The 20,172-nt window shown below is 45.5% G+C and overlaps 1 protein-coding gene and 1 pseudogene across 1 annotated transcript; both read left to right on the top strand.

Moving 5' to 3' along the window:
- Positions 1-2,841: 2,841 nt before the first annotated feature.
- Positions 2,842-2,948, top strand: LOC120912504 (annotated as a pseudogene).
- Positions 2,949-8,493: 5,545 nt separating this feature from the next.
- On the top strand, positions 8,494-15,930 carry ZNF488 (zinc finger protein 488). The gene is made up of 2 exons (XM_040322455.1): positions 8,494-8,705; positions 14,777-15,930. Exons 1-2 carry the CDS (start codon positions 8,579-8,581, stop codon positions 15,535-15,537), a joined length of 888 nt encoding a protein of 295 aa, XP_040178389.1. The 5' UTR covers positions 8,494-8,578; the 3' UTR covers positions 15,538-15,930.
- The last annotated feature ends 4,242 nt before the right edge of the window (positions 15,931-20,172 follow it).

Below are 20,172 nucleotides of genomic sequence, written 5' to 3'. Positions count from 1 at the left end.
GCCCCATGTCCTGATGTGCCCTGTGCCCCGTGTCCTGATGTGCCCTGATGTGCTATGTGCCCTGATTTGCTATGTGCCCTGATGTGCCCAGTGTCCTGATGTGCCCTGTGCTCCGTGCCCTGATGTGTTATGTGCCCTGATGTGCTATGTGCCCTGTGCCCTGATGTGCTATGTGCCCAATGCCCTGATGTGCTATTGTGCCCTGTGCCCTGATGTGCTATGTGCCCTAATGTGCTATGTTCCCTGATGTGCTATGTGCCCTGTGTCCTGATATGCTAGGTGCCCCATGTCCTAATGTGCTATGTGCCCTAATGTGCCCCATGCCCTGATGTGCCCCATGCCCCGATGTGCTGTGCCTCAATTTTATGACCTAATGTGCTGTGATGGGCCCTGATGTGCTGTGCCCTGTACCCTGATGTGATGTGCCTTGTACGTGTTGTGCCCTGATGTGCCCCGTGCCCTGATGTGCTGGGCTCTGTACCCTGATGTGCTGTGCCCTGTACCCTGATGTGCTGTACCCTGATGTGCTGTGCCCTGTGCCCTGATGTGCACTGTACCCTGATGTGTTGTGCCCTGGCCAGTCTGGATGAAGTCCAGGGCCACATTTTTGTCCCAGTCCAGCTCTGTATACCATGCTAGGGCCAAGTTTACCTGCATGGGGAGGCACAGGTGTTCCGTACATCCCTGTGCAGGCAGTCCCATAATGTCTATTGGGTGGCATTGGATGCACAGACACAGCCACTGCTTGCAATTTAACATCAGGTGTACAGACCCAAATGCAGACAATGTACATTCAGGGCTTTGCACCTGTGTAGATGTCAAATTAGATGTGTCCCAATAGACACTAATGGGACTGCCTGCACAGGGTTGCATGAGACACCTGTACCCCAAAGATGCTGCTTGGAGGACTTTTCCTAACGTCCCACAAGTGCACCTCCCCAGTGTAAAAAGTCACACTGAAATGAATGGAAGGCGTTTTTCAGGCATAATTTAGAGGCTATTTCTAGCGCTAAAAAGCCTGAATACCACCTCAGTGTGAAGCTGACCTAAGTGTGAAGGATGTGCCTACTTTCCAGAGCAAATCAGATTGAAGCAAGGCTCCAAAGTTGACAAACGGAACAAACAAATGCTAACGGTCTCTATTATTGTATTATAATTAGAGCGATTACAAAGGGAACCAATAAATGGCAGACTGACAAAAGATTGCGTTTTTATATATGTTACTTTTTTAACTTTTGTGTCATTGGTGTAAATGCAGCATGCATCCTCTAAAACCTAAAGCTTTCTAAAAGCCCTCCTGCCCCATCAGTTGAGGTCAGTGACTTCCTATCTACTGCAGTCTCAGAATTAGGATTATAGCCCAGATCTAAATTAATGGCAATAGATAAAAAGGATGACTCTGGTTTCTGTGAGTCACAACTTTTAAATAAACTACCCCCAACATTCTTTTAAGCTTCAGACACAATAATCTTCCACTACATTTTTATTAAACAAACATTGACATTGCCCCCTTGTAGGCCATCATTGTTTGTTTCTATTCACGTGGCATACCAGCCCGAGGGAGCTGCCAGCTTCAAATGGCCTTTTCTGTAACCTGACAGAAGAAAAGAGGAAGCAGGTAATCGATTTGACAGGAAGATGATCAGCCGGAATTGTGGCTGCTGCCTGAACTGAACAATGAATTTGAAAAAAAGAATTAAGTGACAGTAATCATTCCTGAACTGGCCAAGAATAATGTATGTCTGGTAAGAAACAATGTAAACTATCTGAAGAATCCATGTAATTATCACAGGAATGGAATGCACAAGCCATCATACTATAAAAAATAAATAAAAAGAAGTAAAAAGAAGTATATATGGTAGTTTTAAAACAATATTAAAACAATATTTTAAAACAATATAAAGCAATATTAAGCCTAAAGGCAAAAAATTATATTTCAGTCTACCAATTAATTTTTTAAGGCTTTCTTTCTTCTATTTTCATCTGGTAATCCAACCAGCAAGTCTTTTGTTGTTCACAGCACAAACTCTCCAGCAGAATGTATCAGTTAACACGAAGGACACTTAATACTGGCAGGGGTGATCAAAATGATCAGCTTTTATTTATTCATGCAAAACCTTTATCCTAAGGCCTCGTACACACGACCGAACATGTCCGCTGAAATTGGTCCGGCGGACCAGTTTCCGCGGACATGTTCGGTCGTCTGTACGGCCGACCGGACAATTTTCCGGCGGATTGGACAGGTTTCCAGCAGATAAATGTTTCTTAGCATGCTAAGAAACATGTCCGCTGGAAGCCTGTCCGTCGGACATGTTCGACTCACTGGACACGTCCGCTCGGCCGAAAGCCCTCGCATGCGTCAAAGTGATTTGACGCATGCGTGGAAGCATTGACCTTCCAGGGTCGCGCACGTCGCCGCGTCATCGTCGCGGCGCGGCCACGTCACCGCGTTCGCTGTCCGTGGGAAATTTGGTCTGATGGTGTGTACAGCCATCAGACCAAAATCCGCCAGCGGACATGTCCGATGAAAACGGTCCGCGGACCGTTTTCATCGGACATGTCCCGTCGTGTGTACGAGGCCAAACAGGAAAAGAAAACTGTTTGCTGTAACTGATTATAAAGTTTGAGCCGGAATTTGGCTTTAATTTGTTAGTGGTACTAAATCTGCTAATACATTTAACAGACTGACAATGCTGTGCATCCTCTGCTTATTCATCTAGAGTTTTGTCTCACTAATACAGGAGGTGTATTTCTGGCCAGATCACCAGTTAAAAACAGAGGGTGAAAGTCAAAGAAAAGAAAACGGGTGCGGCCACCACATCTAATGATTGGTAAGATGCAATCGCTTCTCTGCCTTTTGGCTAAGATCAAGTGTAGTATCTGTTCTTATCAGTTGTCAGAGGAGTGCTGAAGCACCTCCTACATGGGGAGGGTGGATGCAATCCAATGACGTCATTGCACCTGGAAGGATGGTTTCAGCAGGGACTACGCCGTGCTGCCCGACAGGTACTGGGGGCCGGCCTATGGTTGTGTCTGAGCCATCTGGAAGGGTGCTCCTGGTGAGGATGGGTGGCTGCAGGGCCGGTGCAAGGATTTTTGCCAACTCAGGCAAAGGTGCATTTTGCCGAAGCACGCACGCATATCGCGGCAAAAACTTCAGTAAAGTGCCGCTAAAATAGCGGTGATTTACTGCCGACGGCGCAATGCCACAGTGTGCTGCTGCGCTGCCTGGCTTTGGGGTTCCCCTAATTGCAAGTCTCCTCTCTGTCTTGTCCTCCACAGAAACCTCACCTCATTTTACTTTACACAGCACCGCACCTCTGGACCCCTTTTGTATTACACAGCACCCTGCACCTCTGGACCCCTTTTACATTACACAGCACCCTGCACCTCTGGACACCTTTACATTACACAGCACCGCACCTCTGGACCCCTTTACATTACACAGCACCCTGCACCTCTGGACCCCTTTACAGTACACAGCACCGCACTTCTGGACCCCTTTTACATTACAGCACCCTGCACCTCTGGACCCCTTTTACATTACACAGCACCCTGCACCTCTGGACCCCTTTACATTACAGCACCCTGCACCTCTGGACCCCTTTACATTACACAGCACCGCACCTCTAGACCCCTTTACATTACACAGCACCGCACCTCTGGACCCCTTTTACATTACACAGCACCCTGCACCTCTGGACCCCTTTACATTACACAGCACCCTGCACCTCTGGTCCCCTTTACATTACACAGCACCGCACCTCTGGACCACTTTTACATTACACAGCCCCGCACCTCTGGGCCCCTTTACATTACACAGCACCACACCTCTGGACAACTTTTACATTACACAGCAACACTTTGCACCCCTAGACCCCTTTAGATTTACACAGACACCCCCCCAGCTCTGTCCCTTCCTACGTTAATCATGCAGATGGAGAGACAGTGAGCAGCGCTGAACAGAGAGAAATCACCTGCTGGTTTTCTTACGTTAGCTTCAGCAGCTCTCTACTTAGCACTGCTCACTGTCTCTCTCTCCCCTGCGATACTGTCTCTCTCTCCCCTGCGATACTGTCTCTCTCTCCCCTGCGATACTGTCTCTCTCTCCCCTGCGATACTGTCTCTCTCTCTCCTGCGATACTGTCTCTCTCTCCCCTGCGATACTGTCTCTCTCTCTCTCCTGCGATACTGTCTCTCTCTCCCCTGCTTACCCTGCTGGATGCTTCAGATGTAGAAAACTAAAAAGCTGCCTGTTCCCTTTTCATGTAGATGCAGTGCGATCTGAGCCATGCAAAATGATGGGCTCAAATCACACCATTCAGAACCGCATGTGATTTGCACGGGAATGCGGTGGTGCGATTCCTGTGTGCAACACATCAGTGTATACCCAGCCTGAAATAAAAAAAATAAATGAACTGCTGCACCACAATCGTGTGCCTTGCATGCAGTTGCAGGGTGGCCCCATTAACTGTAAAGAGTCGCGTTCAGTACTGCCCACCACATGCAATAGGGGTTTCATTTCTTGAAGTAAGCATGGCATCTGTACTGCCCTGAGCAACTGCATGTTGGGGAGAGGGCGGTAAAACTAAAACTCAATTACATACTCTTACCGCCCCCCTGGCCACACATTTAAATGAGCCATTTCCATTGACCTCCAACCCCCCCCCCCCCTCCTCTCAAAGGGCACAGCAACACGCAGGAAAACATCTTGTGAGTTGTGTTTTCTTGACTCACTAAATTGCAGTGCAGATTTCTATGCAAGGCAGTTGATCTTCACGGCCCTGTGCTGTCTCCCGGCCTCTCTACTTGGCGCCACCGTGCTGTAAACACAGCATCATTTCCCATACAGCCAATCACCACAGAGGCACAGCGCCTCCCACTCCGCCGCCGGCCAATCGCGCACAAACGAGCCGGGTTGGCGGGGAATCGTTTTTTTTCTAGGCTCGTTTGTGCGCGATTGGTGGGCGGCGAAGTGGGAGGCGCTGTGCCTCTGTGGTGATTGGCCGTATGGGAAATGATGCTGTGTTTACAGCACGGCGCCAAGTAGAGAGGCCGGGAGATAGACCACCAGGCGGAAAAAAACAGAATGGCACAGGAGCCCTAGTGAAGTGCCGTGCTGCCGGGGCTATAGTGCGGGAGGCGGCCGTAGGACGGGTTTTAATTTTTCCCGAGCAGGGAGCTTTTTTTGGGCGCCCCCCCCCCCAGGGCCGGTGCTGGCGCCGTAAGGCAAGTGCCCCTGTTGCCTTGCGCTAGCGCCGGCCCTTGGTGGCTGCACTTGGTCTGGTCTTTTTGCCAAGTTCTAATCCAGCCTTCTGGCTGGCTGGTGTAAGTGCTATCTCTGTCATTGATCCAGTAGGAGGAGCTGATAATGCCCTGGGATAAGACGGCATAGGACCATGCAAATCCACTGGGTTGACGGGGGGTCTGGAAGGGCTAGTATTGGCGGAGGCTGCTAACTGGAGCGGCAGTTCTCCCTAAGAAAACCTTGAAGGGCTCTCTAGCTGGCAGGGGTGGAGGGCTGCACTGGCCGGTTGGGGGGTTGGATTTGGAACGAAAAGCCTATAGTGCATGTGCCCCTGGAGTGGCAGTCCAGGGGTATCTGAGAATCACTGTGAGTTAGGGTCACTTTTATTTAAAGATACCACGGTCACTGCTCCAACAACACGCTTTTTTTTAGCACCTGCCTCCTGGATCGGGCCTTTTGGCTAGGACCAGAGGAATTTTTTATTCCTGGCCGGAGGGCCTGGTCATTGTCTAACACAATGACCACTTCTTTTACTCTCCTCTCCACTATCCCTTTCCCCCACTTTATTTAATCTATTAGCCTATGTTTGTCATATTTTTGTATTTTTTTGTTTGTGCACGTTATTTGTTCACTGTGTGATTAGTAGGGTGCCGATCCTCAGGCCAGCCCTGAACGTCTTGGGAGTGGGCGGATATGGCCTTCTGGTTTGGTTCGCCTGCTCTCATGGGGTCTCCCTCCGGGGGAGCCCCACCTAGTACTGGGAGGGTTCTGTTTCGGCAGACCCTCCATGGATTGGTAAGATGCAATTTAGTGCATTTTGGTTTTGCATTTAAAGTGTTACTAAACCCATAACTTACATTCACTATATCTGGTCTCCCACAATAAACAGAACATGGAACTGCTATTATTTTAGTAAATATAAACTGCTAAATACCTTTTCTCATCAGCAGTATACCGCAGTCTTGTGACTTCTATTAGTGTCCGCCCGAGCACTGGTTAAAGCTTGTAGGAGGAGATTTCATTCTCCTCTGACTGTCCTATGAGGCGGCAGGACCCCTGACCCTCTGTCTGAACAGTGCTGATTGGCCCTGTGCTGATCACATGCACCCTCACAGAAAAACACTTTCTAGCAATACACACCAAACTGAGCATGTGCAGAGTGGCTCAGTTCTATCAGGAGATGGATTGGGGACTGTGGAGGAAAGGGAGGAACAAAGAAGAAAGAATAAAACAGCTCTGTTACACAATGCAGAGGATTAACCACTTAGGATCCATAGTGAGTATAACAAGCATGCTTTATACATATACAGACTGATTTTACTGTTGTGGGTTTAGTAACACTTTAACCTTGGCAGGGACCTTTTGTCCTTCAGACTGGATATTATATGACGTCCTTGCTTTTCCGGCCGCTAGGGGGCACGGCCGCGATGTCTGCCGGGCACCTGCGATTGCCCACAATCACGGCAGGACCATGGATCTGTGTGTGTAAACACACAGATCCATGTCCTGTCAGCGGTGAGGAGACCATGTGTGTTCCCAGTACAGAGGAACACACATCGATCTCCTCCCCTTGTGAGTCCCCCTCCCCCTACAGTTAGAACACACTTAAGGGAACATATTTAACCCCTTCAGCGCCCCCTAGTGTTAACCCCTTCCCTGCCAGTCACACTTACACAGTAATCAGTGCAGTTTTATGGCACTAATCGCTGTGTAAATGTGAATGGTCCCAAAAATTTGTCAAAAGTATCTGATATGTCTGCCGCAAAGTCAGGGTCACAATAAAAATCACAGATCGCCGCCATTACTAGTAAAAAAAATAAAAAAAATAAAAATGCCATAATTCTATTCCCTATTTTATAGAACTTTTGCGCAAAACTGATCAAATACGCTTATTGCGATTTTATTTTTTTACCAAACATATGTAGAAGAATACGTATCGGTCTAAACTGAGGAAATTTTTTTTTTTTTTTTTTTAATTATGATATTTATTAAATAAAATAGTAAAAGTTATGGGGCCAGATCCACAAATAAGTTACGTTGGCGTATCTATTGATACGCTGCGTAACTTCTAGGATGCTCCGGCGTATCTTTTTTCTGTGTTCAGAAAACAAGATACGCCGGAATTTTGCTAAGATCCGACTGGCGTAAGTCTCTTATGCCATCGTATCTTAGTTGCATATTTACGCTGGATGCTAGGTGGCGCTTCCGTATATTTACTCGTCGAATATGCAAATTAGGTAGATACCCCGATTCAGAAACGTACGTCTGCCCGGCGCATTTTTTTACGTCGTTTACGTAAGGCTTTTTCTGGCGTAAAGTTACCCCTGCTCTATGAGGCGTAGCCAATGTTAAGTATGGACGTCGGGCCAGCGTCGAATTTTCCGTCGATTACGTTGTTTGCGTAAGTTGTTCGCGAATAGGGCTTTGCGTAAGTTATGTTCACTTCTAAAGCATTGACGATTTGCGGCGTAATTTAGAGCATGCGCACTGGGATTCTTTCACGGACGGCGCATGCGCCGTTTGTAAGAAACCTCAAATACGTGGGGTCACTAGTTATTTACATACAACACGCCCACTCCAAGCCTACTTTGAATTAGCCGGGCTTATGACGGCCCATTTACGCTACGCCGCCGTAACTTAGGACGCAAGTGCTTTGTGAATACAGCACTTGCCTGTCTTAGTTGCGGCGGCGTAGCGTAAAGAAGATACGCTACGCCCGCACAAATTTACGCCGGTCTTTCTGAATCCGACCCATTGTGTTTTTTTCAAAATTGTCGGTCTTCTTTTGTTTATAGCGCAAAATACCACCAAAAGACAGCTCTATTTGTGGGGAAAAAAGGGCGTCAATTATGTTTGGGAGTCACGTCGCACGACCGCGCAATTGTCATTCAAAGTGCGACAGCGCTGAAAACTAAAAATTGGTCTGGGCAGGAAGGGGGTGAAAATGCCCTGTATTGAAGTGGTTAATATCACTTTAAAATAAAGAATACGTTAATAAATATAGCTGACTAACTGAAGCGTCAAATACATAGTAACATTATTCCTGGTGCATACCCCTATGATATACTAAAGAGGACTGGCCACATAGAAGAGATAAAATCTAATGCATGAAAAGTAATTCTAATTCCATTTCGATAATACCGAAACACTCCAAATTCCGAACGTTTATAAGAATGTATTTTACTGTACCTTCCCTGATTAAATGAATTCACCTCAACTAGGTATGGTCTTATTTTGTAGGTGGACACCCCAGGACAGGAAGCTGGTATACAGTGGTTGCAACGGGTCAAGTCTTCTTCTGATCCTACAGAAAAAGCACTAGAAAACATAATGGAGAGAGGATTCGCTACACTTAAAACTCATCGCCTTGTACAGAAGAGTGACCAGGTTTTGGTTTGGTATGATGGACAGATCGCCAGAATGTTAGATCTACAAGAGTTCCGAACAGTTAGCTCTGGTGAGTACATGAGTTGGTCACAATTATGTTTTACAGAGGTCCTCTAAATTAATTAAAGGGTCACTAAAGGAATTTTTTTTTTTAGCTAAATAGCTTCCTTTACCTTGCTGCAGTCCTGGTTTCATGTCCTCATTGTTCGTTTTTGCTTTCATGTTGCTGTAAATCCTCTCTGTTTTGGACACTTCCTGGTTGCCTGTTTCCTGATAACCACAGTACTGGGAGATTTCTCACGGTGGTCACTAATCAAGGAGGTGTGATTACTGTGTGTAAAACGAAACTGGATTGGTGCTGAGGAGTTTTAGACAAAGTATCACTGATCTCTATTGGCTGACTGCCCTCTAGTGGCTCTCTGTACATCAGAGAACCAGCAAACAACAGCAAAAACGAAACTACACTGCAGGCACATTATATGATTGTTTTTTTATCAATTTTTAATCATTTTTAAAAGGAATCAGTTAACTATTATGTCTCTATGCCCTGTAAACAGTCATTTCAGCAAAAAAATTTTTTTCCTTTAGTGACCCTTTAATTTTCCTGGAGACTAGGGTTGTCCCAATACCACTTTTTTAAGACCGAGTACAAGTCTTAATCTCATGTGACAGCGGCACATGTGTCAGTAGTTTTTATTTTTGTATCTTTAACAATTTGTTTTTAACTTTTTACAATTTTTTTTTTTACAATTTTTATTTTATTTATAATGCGTTTTTTTAAAGGGGGGGGGGGGGGGTTGGACAGTGTACGTGTGTTTTTTCTTTTGTTTTTTTATTATTTTCTACAATAATATTTTTTTTATTATTATTTATTTATTTTTTTTTTCAGCCCTGTTGGGGGGCTTTGGTGAGATATCAGGGGTCTTAACAGACCTCTGACATCTCCCGTTTGAGACAGAGAAAGGGACTAGGGACACAGATTCCCCAGTTCCTTTCTCAGCAGCCTCAGCTGCGCTGAAAATGAATGCAGAGAAGACAGCGTCTTCTCTTCATTCATAAACTGAAAATGATAACTGAAACATTGTAATCACAGTTTACAATGTTTCAGTTATGTGAATGGACAGAGTCAGTGATCACTGACTCTGTCCATTCGGAGCAGTAAGGAGCCGGATTTACCGGCTCCTACCCCACTCTCCATCCTGACAGTTCCAGGGGGTGGAGGAGGAGCACGGAAGGAGAGAGAAACACGACGGGAATACACGGAGGAATACACGGCGGGAATACACGGAGGAATACACGGCGGGAATACATGGAGGAATACAAGGCAGGAATACACTGCGGAAAACTCAGAAGGAGAGAGAATCACGGGGGACACAGAGGGAGAGAGAAACACGGTGGGGGACATGAAGGGAGGGAGACTGCAGCAAAATGGAGGGGGGCTGGAGGAGGACACGGGACAGTCATCGGTGATCGTGTGTGGGGGAGTTACATGCATCGATCGCCGCTGATTTTAAAGCAGCGGGAAACCACGTGCGGGGGGGGGAGAGAGAGAAGAGGAACTTGTAACTTCCCCATGCACTGATCAGTACAAGTATCGGGTGAAGCATCGGGAGCATTTGCCCGAGTACAAGTACTTGGGCAAATGCTTGGTATCGGTCCCGATACCGATACTAGTATGGGTATCGGGACAACCCTACTGGAGACCTTCTTTAACCACTTCATTACCGGCCCATTGTAATATGAAGTCCACAGATGGGATCTCCCATCCCGGGTGGACATCATATAACGTCCTGGGCTTTGTGCGGTGATATCTGAATGATACCTGCAGCTAGAGGCATCATTCAGATATCATTCTTTCGTGCCGGCGATGTTTGGGGGTTCTGAGTAATTTTCTAGCAAAAGAATGATGATTTGTACATGTATGAGAGAAGTGCCAGAATAGGCCCGGTATTGAGGTGGGTATAAAAGCCCTGTATTGAAGTGGTTAAAATATAGATGTTTGCCTACTGTATATTGACACAAGATTACAATTTTAGGTGGCAGTTTTAAGGTGCTGTGGAGAAACTGGAAAGGCGATAGAGTAGCATGGCATTAGCACTCCTTTCATATAGATTCAAGTTTGCTGCAGTCTTGAACTGCTACCTATTAAACTGCTACCTATTATATACCATATCATATTATATATCATTCGATGTATACTGATATAATATGTAGCCTCCTACAATGAGGGAAAAAAGTATTTGATCCCCTGCTGAGTTTCTACGTTTGCCCACTGACAAAGAATTGATCAGTCTATAATTTTAATGGTAGGTTTATTTTAACCTCCCTGGTAGTATGATTATGCCAGATTTTAGGTGCTGAAAGCGGTACCATTATTTTGCATGGAAATTTGGCGTTTTATATTGTAGGCCTGTAATTCTTAGGAATAACTCACTTAAATCTGTCCAAACAAGAGTCTAGTAGACATCCCGGGTATGATAAAGTTTGAAAAACAAAATCATAAATTATAATATAATAAATAACTATAAATAATTATAACAAATAATAATATAATTATAATAAAAATTATTCAATAATGTAATCAAATCAAAAACTGAAATGCTCAGTTGCAGAATTGTCGCAGTCATTACTTTTATTTTTTGATGACGAATTTCCCCACAAATCGCTATCGTTCAATTCTGCAAGTGATTCTAATTAATTCTTAGGCCATGAATAAGCACTAACTAAGTGTGAAACGCGTCGGCTGTTTTTGATTTCTGCTGTGTATTTGCGGTGTTTGCTCATGTTCCTTCAATAAAGACAACTCAAGAGTTCTTTGGTGTGCGGCCGTCCATCCGTCCATCCGTCCTTTGCTACTTTCCATTGCCTAGTGCATTGCCAGCACCCACATCTACCTGGACTTATCCACAATTGCACTTGGGATTTCCCTGGAGCGGTGAACCCCACCTCGCTCAGTTATTTTGATTCTAATTAATTATCGCTGTTTTCTAGCTGGTCTAAAACCACTTTTGACATAGGGGACACTTTTTGGTTGCTATGGACAATCTAAAGTTTCCAGGCAGAAAGAACAGTTTTTATTATATAAAAGTGCATGCAGGACACTGGACAGACCACTAGGGAAAAAGGGGGTGTGTATTTGTTTCATACAGTACTGTAATCTATAAGATTACAGTATACTGTATTTAATGCGTTTATTTACTTTTTTGAATTTGGCGCTGATCTCCGCCCCCATGCGTCGTAACGTCGCAGGGAACGGAGCTTGGCGGCACACAGGCACTGTTTGAATCGAGCAAGGACACAGCTCGATCACACAGCGCAAAGGCATTGCAGGATCCAGGGACAAGGTAAGTAATTCCCTGCCTGTGGACACTGCGAGGCGATCTAGAGTCTGGCTCGGGGTTACTGCTTTTGGTTCTGAAATTCCACCCCGAGCCAGACTCGGGAATACCGCCAGGGGGGTTAACAGTGAGAGACAGAATAACCACAAAAATATCCACAAAAATGCACAAAAAAGTTAGAAATCTTTGGAGGAGGGCAATATATAACTGAGAAGAGCTGGCAACTCCAAAGTCTTTGTTACAAAAATGTATTGGCTACATATAAGCATTAAAAAGCAAACTCTGACGCGTTTCGGCGTGAGCCTTAGTCATAGCATTGGAGGAGGGCAGCCTGACTTCCCAGCACAGCTAGGGAACTAATCATTGTGAGCTCTCCTGCGTAGTGTGGTCAGTTTTAACAGGAAAGCAAAGGGACTGTCACGAAAATCAGAGATTTCACAGAAAGTAAACAAAAAAGAGAACAGGATACGTTTTCATACAAGTACATGATACAGCCAGTACATATCATAAATTTGAAATGCTAGGATAATAAACACTTAAAGTTTCAGCTTCTCATTAGGGGGGTTATTTGTGCGCTGTTCTCTCTTTTGTTTATCTGTAATCCTTTACAATGAACTTATTTTTTATTGCTCATTATTATTGTTGAATTCACTTTCCACCCTCGAAAAATCTTTTTTTAAATCTCAGGTGCATATGTAAACTAGTTCAGACCTCAAATTTTCCACTCACCTACTCGCATTTTGCGAGTGGAAAATGGGCTGCCTGGGAGTGGGGGGTGAGCACCACGGCAGGCAGTCTTAATCAGGAGCTGTTCTCCCAGTGATCGCCCCAATGGCAGAGAGCACAGAGGAAGAGGAGAGCCGCGGATCGCAGAACGGTATTGCCCGCTGTTAGAAATTACATTGAAATTTCCTCTGCTCTGCTCGCTCACACAGCCCCGCCTTCTCCTGACCCTGTGCCTGTGATAGACAGAATACGGGTCCAATGCTGGGATGTGTTGTCTATCACAGGCGTGGGGTCAGGAGGAGGCGGGGCTGTGTGAGCGAGCAGAGCGGAGGAAATTTAAATGTAAGTTCTAACAGCGGGCTATACCGCTCTGCAATCCGCAGCTCTCCTCTTCATCCTGTCATGATCTGGCTGCCAATAGGAGCACAATGAGTCTTCAATGGGGCACCGTGAGTCTTCAATGGGGGGCAGGGCTGGACTGGGACCAAAATTTGGCCCTGGACTTCATCCAGACTGGCCCACTTTGACAGATCTCTCTAATGGCGGCCGGGCAACTGCCGCCCCCCCCCCCCCCCCGGCCACCCAAGCCCCCTCTCCCCCTTCACTAGCCACTAGGCGTTCTACTTTATTAGAGTAGAACGGCTGGTACTGGTACTCTTATAGGCAGTACCAGTGGGGAAGCTAGACATTATTTCACCCGGGGGAAAGAATCAGTTCAGTGCCCCCCCTTATGGGACAAGATTAGGCAGAAGTGAGAAACGATCAGGCCATAGCTGTTGAGTCAGCTGTCTGTCCCCTCCCCCATGCTCCTCTGTCATCCCCCTGCTCCTCTGGTACCCCCCTGCTTCTCTGTTCCCCCCAGGTGAGCGCTGCAGGGAGGGAGAGGAGGTGAGCGCTGCGGGAAGGGAGAGACAGAGGAGCGGAGGCGCGGTCCGCTGTCTCTTAAGCCGGCCCACTGAGCCATCGGCCCACCGGGAAACTCCCTGTAGTCCCAATGGTCAGTCCGTCCTTGATGGGGGGCACAGTGAGTCTTCAATGGAGGGCACAGTAAGTCATCGATGGGGGGCACAGTAAGTCTTTAATGGGGGGCACAATGAGTCTTCAATGGGGGGGGCACAATGAGTCTTCAATGGGGGGGGGCACAATGAGTCTTCAATGGGGGGCACAATGAGTTTGCAATGGGGGGGCACAATGAGTCTGCAATGGGGGGGCACAATGAGTCTGCAATGGGGGGTACAATGAGTCTGCAATGGAGGGGGCACAGTGAGTCTGCAATGGGGGGGCACAATGAGTCCACAATGGGGGGCACAATGAGTCTGCAATGTGGGGCACTATGAAGCTGCAATGTGGGGCACAATGAGTCTGCAATGGGGGGCACAATGAGTCTGCAATGGGGGGGCACAATGAGTCTGCAATTGGGGGGGCACAATGAGTCCACAATGGGGGGCACAATGAGTCTGCAATGTGGGGCACAATGAGTCTGCAATGTGGGGCACAATGAGTCTGCAATGGGGGGGCACAATGAGTCTGCAATGGGGGGGCACAATGAGTCCACAATGGGGGGCACAATGAGTCTGCAATGTGGGGCACTATGAAGCTGCAATGTGGGGCACAGTGAGACTGCATTGATGAGCACAGGTGAGGCTATGCTGAGGGTAACTGGTAAAGTTGTTGTTAATATTTATTTCAGTAACTTAATTCTGCATAAAACATTTAAGTGAGGGCGATATTAGCGTCAGAATTAGGGGCGGAGCAGGTAGGGGTTGGGTTGGGCAACTTGTGGCGAGTAACCCTTGAGGCCTGTCTAGTGGCTCAAGACTTGAAATTTTGAGCCCTGAACTAGTCTACATTTTAGAAATGTCATAATGTAATATAGCCCTTTTAATAATGCAGCAAAATATCAGAAGGCAAATTTTAAATTCCCTGTTTCTGTACCTTTTTGTATATTATTCTGATTTAGGAATTCAAATCCTAAATCAAAGAAATGTTTTTTTAATTGCATGTACTCAACATCTTTTATGCAAAGTCAAAGAGAATTCCACTTACTCATATGTTTTTTGTTTTTTTTTTCGTGCAGAAAAGGATAATATAGCCTTTAAATGCCTAAAGCGTGGCACCAACTTCCACAGCCTGGCAAGGGATGTGGAGCAGGAACGGACTAACCATTCAGACAATGAAAAAACAGTATTGCTTGAGAAGACCAACCAAATGGATGAATGTAACAAGCGTGAAGAGTCTTTAGTGGGGATGGAATTCAAAAGTGGGGCGTGGTGGAAGATAAAGACAGAAATGTCCGAACATAAGCTGAGTGCATTTAGAGAAGTTTATAGAACAAGTGGACTTCAGGGTACAGGAGGCACACGGATAAACTTTATGGGCAGCGCCTTCTCACCTGTTCCAGCAAGACTAGGAAATAAAACTAGCACTCTCTTTAAATCTAGTAAGAGTTTAGGAGTTGAATCTTTTATAAATGATACAATAGACACCACAGCAATGAAGAATGATCTTCTAATGTCTTACGATTTCTTGACACTAGCAAATTCCTTTCTTCCCACATCGGAAATCTGGCCTAAATCTGAGATACCAAACCCTCCGCAGGTGCTTCCTCCAACCTTCACAACCCTTGGGTCTACGGCACAAATCTGGTGTGCCAAATGCAGACTTTCGTTTCGTATGACCTCTGATCTTGTCCTTCATATGCGATCAAGACACAAGAAGGAGACGGGTGGTACCATCCTGGCAAAAAGACCAAGAGAGCTGCAACTGTCCTGTCCTGTTTGTTATGCCTACTTTAGGGAACGTCACCACTTGTCCCGTCACATGACTTCACATTGCTGAGGAATTGCTTGCTGCATCTGTTAATTCGTAGAGGATATGCAAAGGGTCCAATGGGGCGATATGCAATGCACATAGGGTGCTTTTACGTTTTGCGTAATATTGCATAGATTTCAGGACACACAATTACAGAGGAAAAGGCTCATCAAGGAGAACCTCTCACAAACCCCAGCAGTTTTGGGTCAGAGGAAGGCAGAAACAAATCCTGGTTAACGAAGGAACTGTGGTCCAATGTGCATTATCGGGTAGAACAACTCCTTCCTGAACCAAGCAGGCAGTCATTTGATATCCCCAGATTAAATCCAAACTAAACTTTAAGCTTAAAGCAGCTAAAAACATTCCACATGCATTAAAGTGGATGTAAACCCACTCTCATCCTTTCTAAACTACTGCCATAGTGCTAATCTATAATGATATAGATGCCTCCTGCATGTATCCTTACCTGTCAAATGTCTCCCCTCTGTCTGTTATAAGAACTGAAAAACTGCAGATTCTGTTATTAATGGCTGTGTGTTGAGTAATTTTGAGGGGACAGTAGATTTATACTGTTATACAAGCTGTACACTCACTACTTTACATTGTAGCAAAGTGCAATTTCTTCAGTGTTGTCACATGTGAGGGGTGTTCTCACTTCTGTGAGATACTGTACTTGAGAGTTTAATAAAGGACCATATAGAAGAGTTTTTGCTAGAAAATAATATTTTAAGCAATAATCAGCATAGATTCACAAAATACCAAAGTTGTCAAACAAATCTGTTTTGTTTTTATGAAGAGGTAAGCAAAAACTTAGACAAAAGAGTGGCTGTGGACATAGTACACTTGGCTTTTGCCAAACACACAGCTAATGGATAAAAAACTGGCTAAAATACCATATTCAGAGAGTAGTGTAAGGGTATTCGTGGTGTACCTCAAGGTTCTTGTTGGGACCCATACATAACATATCTATAAATTACAGGTTCAGAGATTAAGAGCACCATTTCAGTGTTTGTAGATGACACCAAGCTATGTAGTGGAATTACGGTACATCCTTAGAGAATGTCTCCAATTTACAAGCCCACCTCAATGCACTATTCAATTGGGCAACTATGTGGCAAATGGGATTTAATGTTGATAAATGTAAAGTTGTGAACTTGGGGGCTAAAACATGCATGCATCATACGCACTAGGAGCAGAGCAATTGGGGGAGTCAATGGTGGAGAAGCATGTTGGTGTTCTGGTAGATCATAGACTTAATAATAGCATACTGTGCCAAGCTGTAGTTTCTAAAGCTAGCAAAACTAAATGTAATCTTCATATACAGAAAGGTTTCTTCACAGTAAGAGCTGTGAAAATGTGGCATAGACTCCCACAAGAACTGGTTCTGGCCAGCTCAGCAGATTGTTTTAAAAAAGGCCTGAATGGATTCCAAAATGCACAAAATATAACTGTATATTAATATTTAGAAGTAATGACAACAGGGGTAGTTGATCCAGGAACTATCTTATTGCCTCATGGGGGATCAGGAAGGAATAGTTTTTTTGTTTTGTTTTTCCTTACTCTGGATTAACTGCAACTATGGGTATAGCATAGTATATATGGAGGTTTTCTATGTGTGTGTGCATTTTTTATTGGTTGAACTAGATGGACTGGCACCTTCTTTCAACCTGGCTAAGTATGTAACTATGTAATAATCACTTAGAAGAATGCTCCTTACATTTGACTCCCCTGTTACAGATGGCTAAAAGGGTCATTGTTTTCACTGGTTATCAGGGGGGGAGAAGTTGCTCATTGCTCAAGGAACCCCTACAGTAGCAACCTCTGGAGGAACCTTAGGGTTTCACTAAACTCTGGTTGAGAGAGACTGCGCTACAGCATGCTGCCAAGGGACAGCCTTTTTCTACTGTAGCTATTTTTGAAGTCTTGGTTCACACTAATGCGAATTGGATGCAGTTTCCCCTGCATCCAATTCGCATAGCAGGAGATTGTGGCCGTCTCTCTATGGAGCCGGTTCACACATCTCTGCAGCAGCTCTGGTGTGAATTACCACACAAAAATAAAATATACCTGCACACTCATGGGTTATCTCCTCAAAATATATTAACCACTTGCTTACTGGGCACATAAACCCCCTTCGTTCCCAGGCGAAATCTCAGCGTCCGGCACTGCGTCGCTTTAACTGACAATTGCGCGGTCGTGCGACGTGGCTCCCAAACAAAATTGGCGTCCTTTTTTCCCCACAAATAGAGCTTTCTTTTGGTGGTATTTGATGACCTCTGCGGTTTTTATTTTTTGCGCTATAAACAAAAAAAGAGCAACAATTTAAAAAAAATATATATTTTTTTTACTTGTTGCTATAATAAATATCCCAATTTTTTTTTAAAAAACTATTTTTTTTCTCAGTTAAGGCCGATACGTATTTTTCGACGTATTTTTGTAAAAAAAAAAAAATAAATCGCAATAAGCGACTGGTTTGCGCAAAAGTTATAGCGCCTACAAAATGGGGAACAGAATTATGATTTTTTTTATTATTTTTTTTTTTACTAGTAATGGCGGCGATCTGCGATTTTTATTGGGACTGGGATATTGCGGCGGACGTATCGGACACTTTTGACACAAATTTGGCGCCATTCACATTTATACGGCGATCAGTGCTATAAAAATGCACGAATTACTGTATAAATGTGACTGGCAGTGAAGGGGTTAACACTAGGGGGTGAGGAAGGGGTTAAATGTGTAGCCTGGGTGTGTTATAACTGTGTGGGGGGAGGGGGGTGACTGGGGGAGGGGACCGATGCTGTGTCTCTATGTACAAGAGACACAGATCGGTCTCCTCTCCTCTGACAGCACGTGGAGCTCTGTGTTTACACACAGAGCTCCACGTCCCTGCTGTTACCGGCTGTGTCACCGACGATCGCGTGTACCCGGCGGACATCGCGGCTGCCAGGTACACGCATCGGGTCTTCGGCGATGCGTCGGGACAGTTTTTACCCGCCGCGTGCCACCCAGTGGCGCGCGCGGGTAATGCACATAAAGGCCGTTTTTAAACGGCCACTTGGCACTTGAGAGCCGCGCTGCGGACGTATTTCGTCTATAGCGCGGATCTCAAGTGGTTAAGAAACATTTCATCAACCCCACATCCCCAAAAAAGTACAAAACCCCCCCAGACACCCCTCCCACCCATTAGACAAAAATATGGGAAATCATTCCCATCCCCTATTTCCCATAAATGGGACCACTAAAGGCCCCCCGTTTTTAGGGGAGGCCTTAAACGGTCCTACTTATGCACTGAGGGGAAATAGGGGATGGAAATGATTTCCCATATTATTGTCTGATGGGTGGGAGGGGTGTCTGGGAGGGGGGGGGGGGTTGTACTTTTTTGTGGGACTATGTGTGAGGGAGGACAGATTTTTGCTTGAGATCTGTATATTGATGCAATTTTTCTTTACATTTTGAATAGATAACCCATGGGTGTGCAGGTATATTTTATTTTATTTTTGTGTGGTAGATCTGATTTCTGTATACACACCCTACCATTATTGATGGCAGGGCCGTCTTAATAGCATCATGGGCCCCTGGGCAAAGTAATGCATTGGGGCCCCTTCCAGCTTGCCCCAATTTATGCACCTACTTTCAAGAAATAAAGTATAAATAGTTGATAGAATTAAACATATATTCATTAGTACTTTCAATAAAATCGATTTTACAAAAGGAAAACATTCCATAAATCAAAGACTAGTCAAAACAAATGGCACAGTATGGGGAGGCGGGGGGGGGTACAATACTGGACTAAGGAGGGAACAGTATAGATTCTGGGATGCTTCCCGGGACACGACCATATCAGGACAGTTAAGTAAAAAGTATGAGGCCTCGTACACACGACCGAACATGTCCGCTGAAACTGGTCCGCCGGACCAGTTTCCGCAGACATGTTCGGTCGTGTGTAGAGCCGACCGGACAATTTTACGGCCTAGCGGGCAGGTTTCCAGCGGACAAATGTTTCTTAGCATGCTAAGAAACATGTCCGCTGTAAAGCTGTCCGTCGGACATGTCCGCTGGTTAGTACGTCTAACCAGCGGACCGAAATCCCGCGCATGCGTCGAATTGATTCGACGCATGCGTGGAAGCATTGAACTTGTGCGATAGAGAACGTCGGTTTTGTCTACGTCACCGCGTTCTCTGTCCGCAGGGATTTTGGTTTGATGGTGTGTACAACCATCAGACCAAAATCTCCGAGCGGACATGTCCGATGAAAACGGCCCTTTTCCGGTTGTGTCTGCGAGGCCTCACTGTCTGAAAATCTGGAACAGTTGGCAACTGCAAGTATGATGTAATGCAAGATTATTCTGGGGCCCCCATGAACCTACGGCCCCTGGGCAGTGCCCAGGAGTGCCCTTGCATTAAGATGGCCCTGATTGATGGAGGTACCCTCAAACATGTAATCTGTCAAGCTCCCAGCTTTGTTTTTTGCTTTTTCATCCGGTTTGAATTACACAGGAGTCCTGTGTATCTTTTGGTCCATTTCAGGTCCAAATTCAGCCCAAAATTCGGGCTATAATGTGACCTGAAACGGTGAATGTAGACGCATCGGACTCCTGCTGTGAGCCGCTGTGTGTTAGAACACTAGAGTGTGAACCCAGCCTAAAGAAACCGAACTGTATG

The sequence above is a fragment of the Rana temporaria genome, chromosome 8 (assembly GCF_905171775.1).
Source record: "Rana temporaria chromosome 8, aRanTem1.1, whole genome shotgun sequence".
NCBI classification, from domain to species: Eukaryota; Metazoa; Chordata; class Amphibia; order Anura; family Ranidae; genus Rana; species Rana temporaria.
The sequence above is the reverse complement of the archived record's forward strand: the minus strand, read 5'-3'. Positions and strand labels throughout refer to the sequence as shown.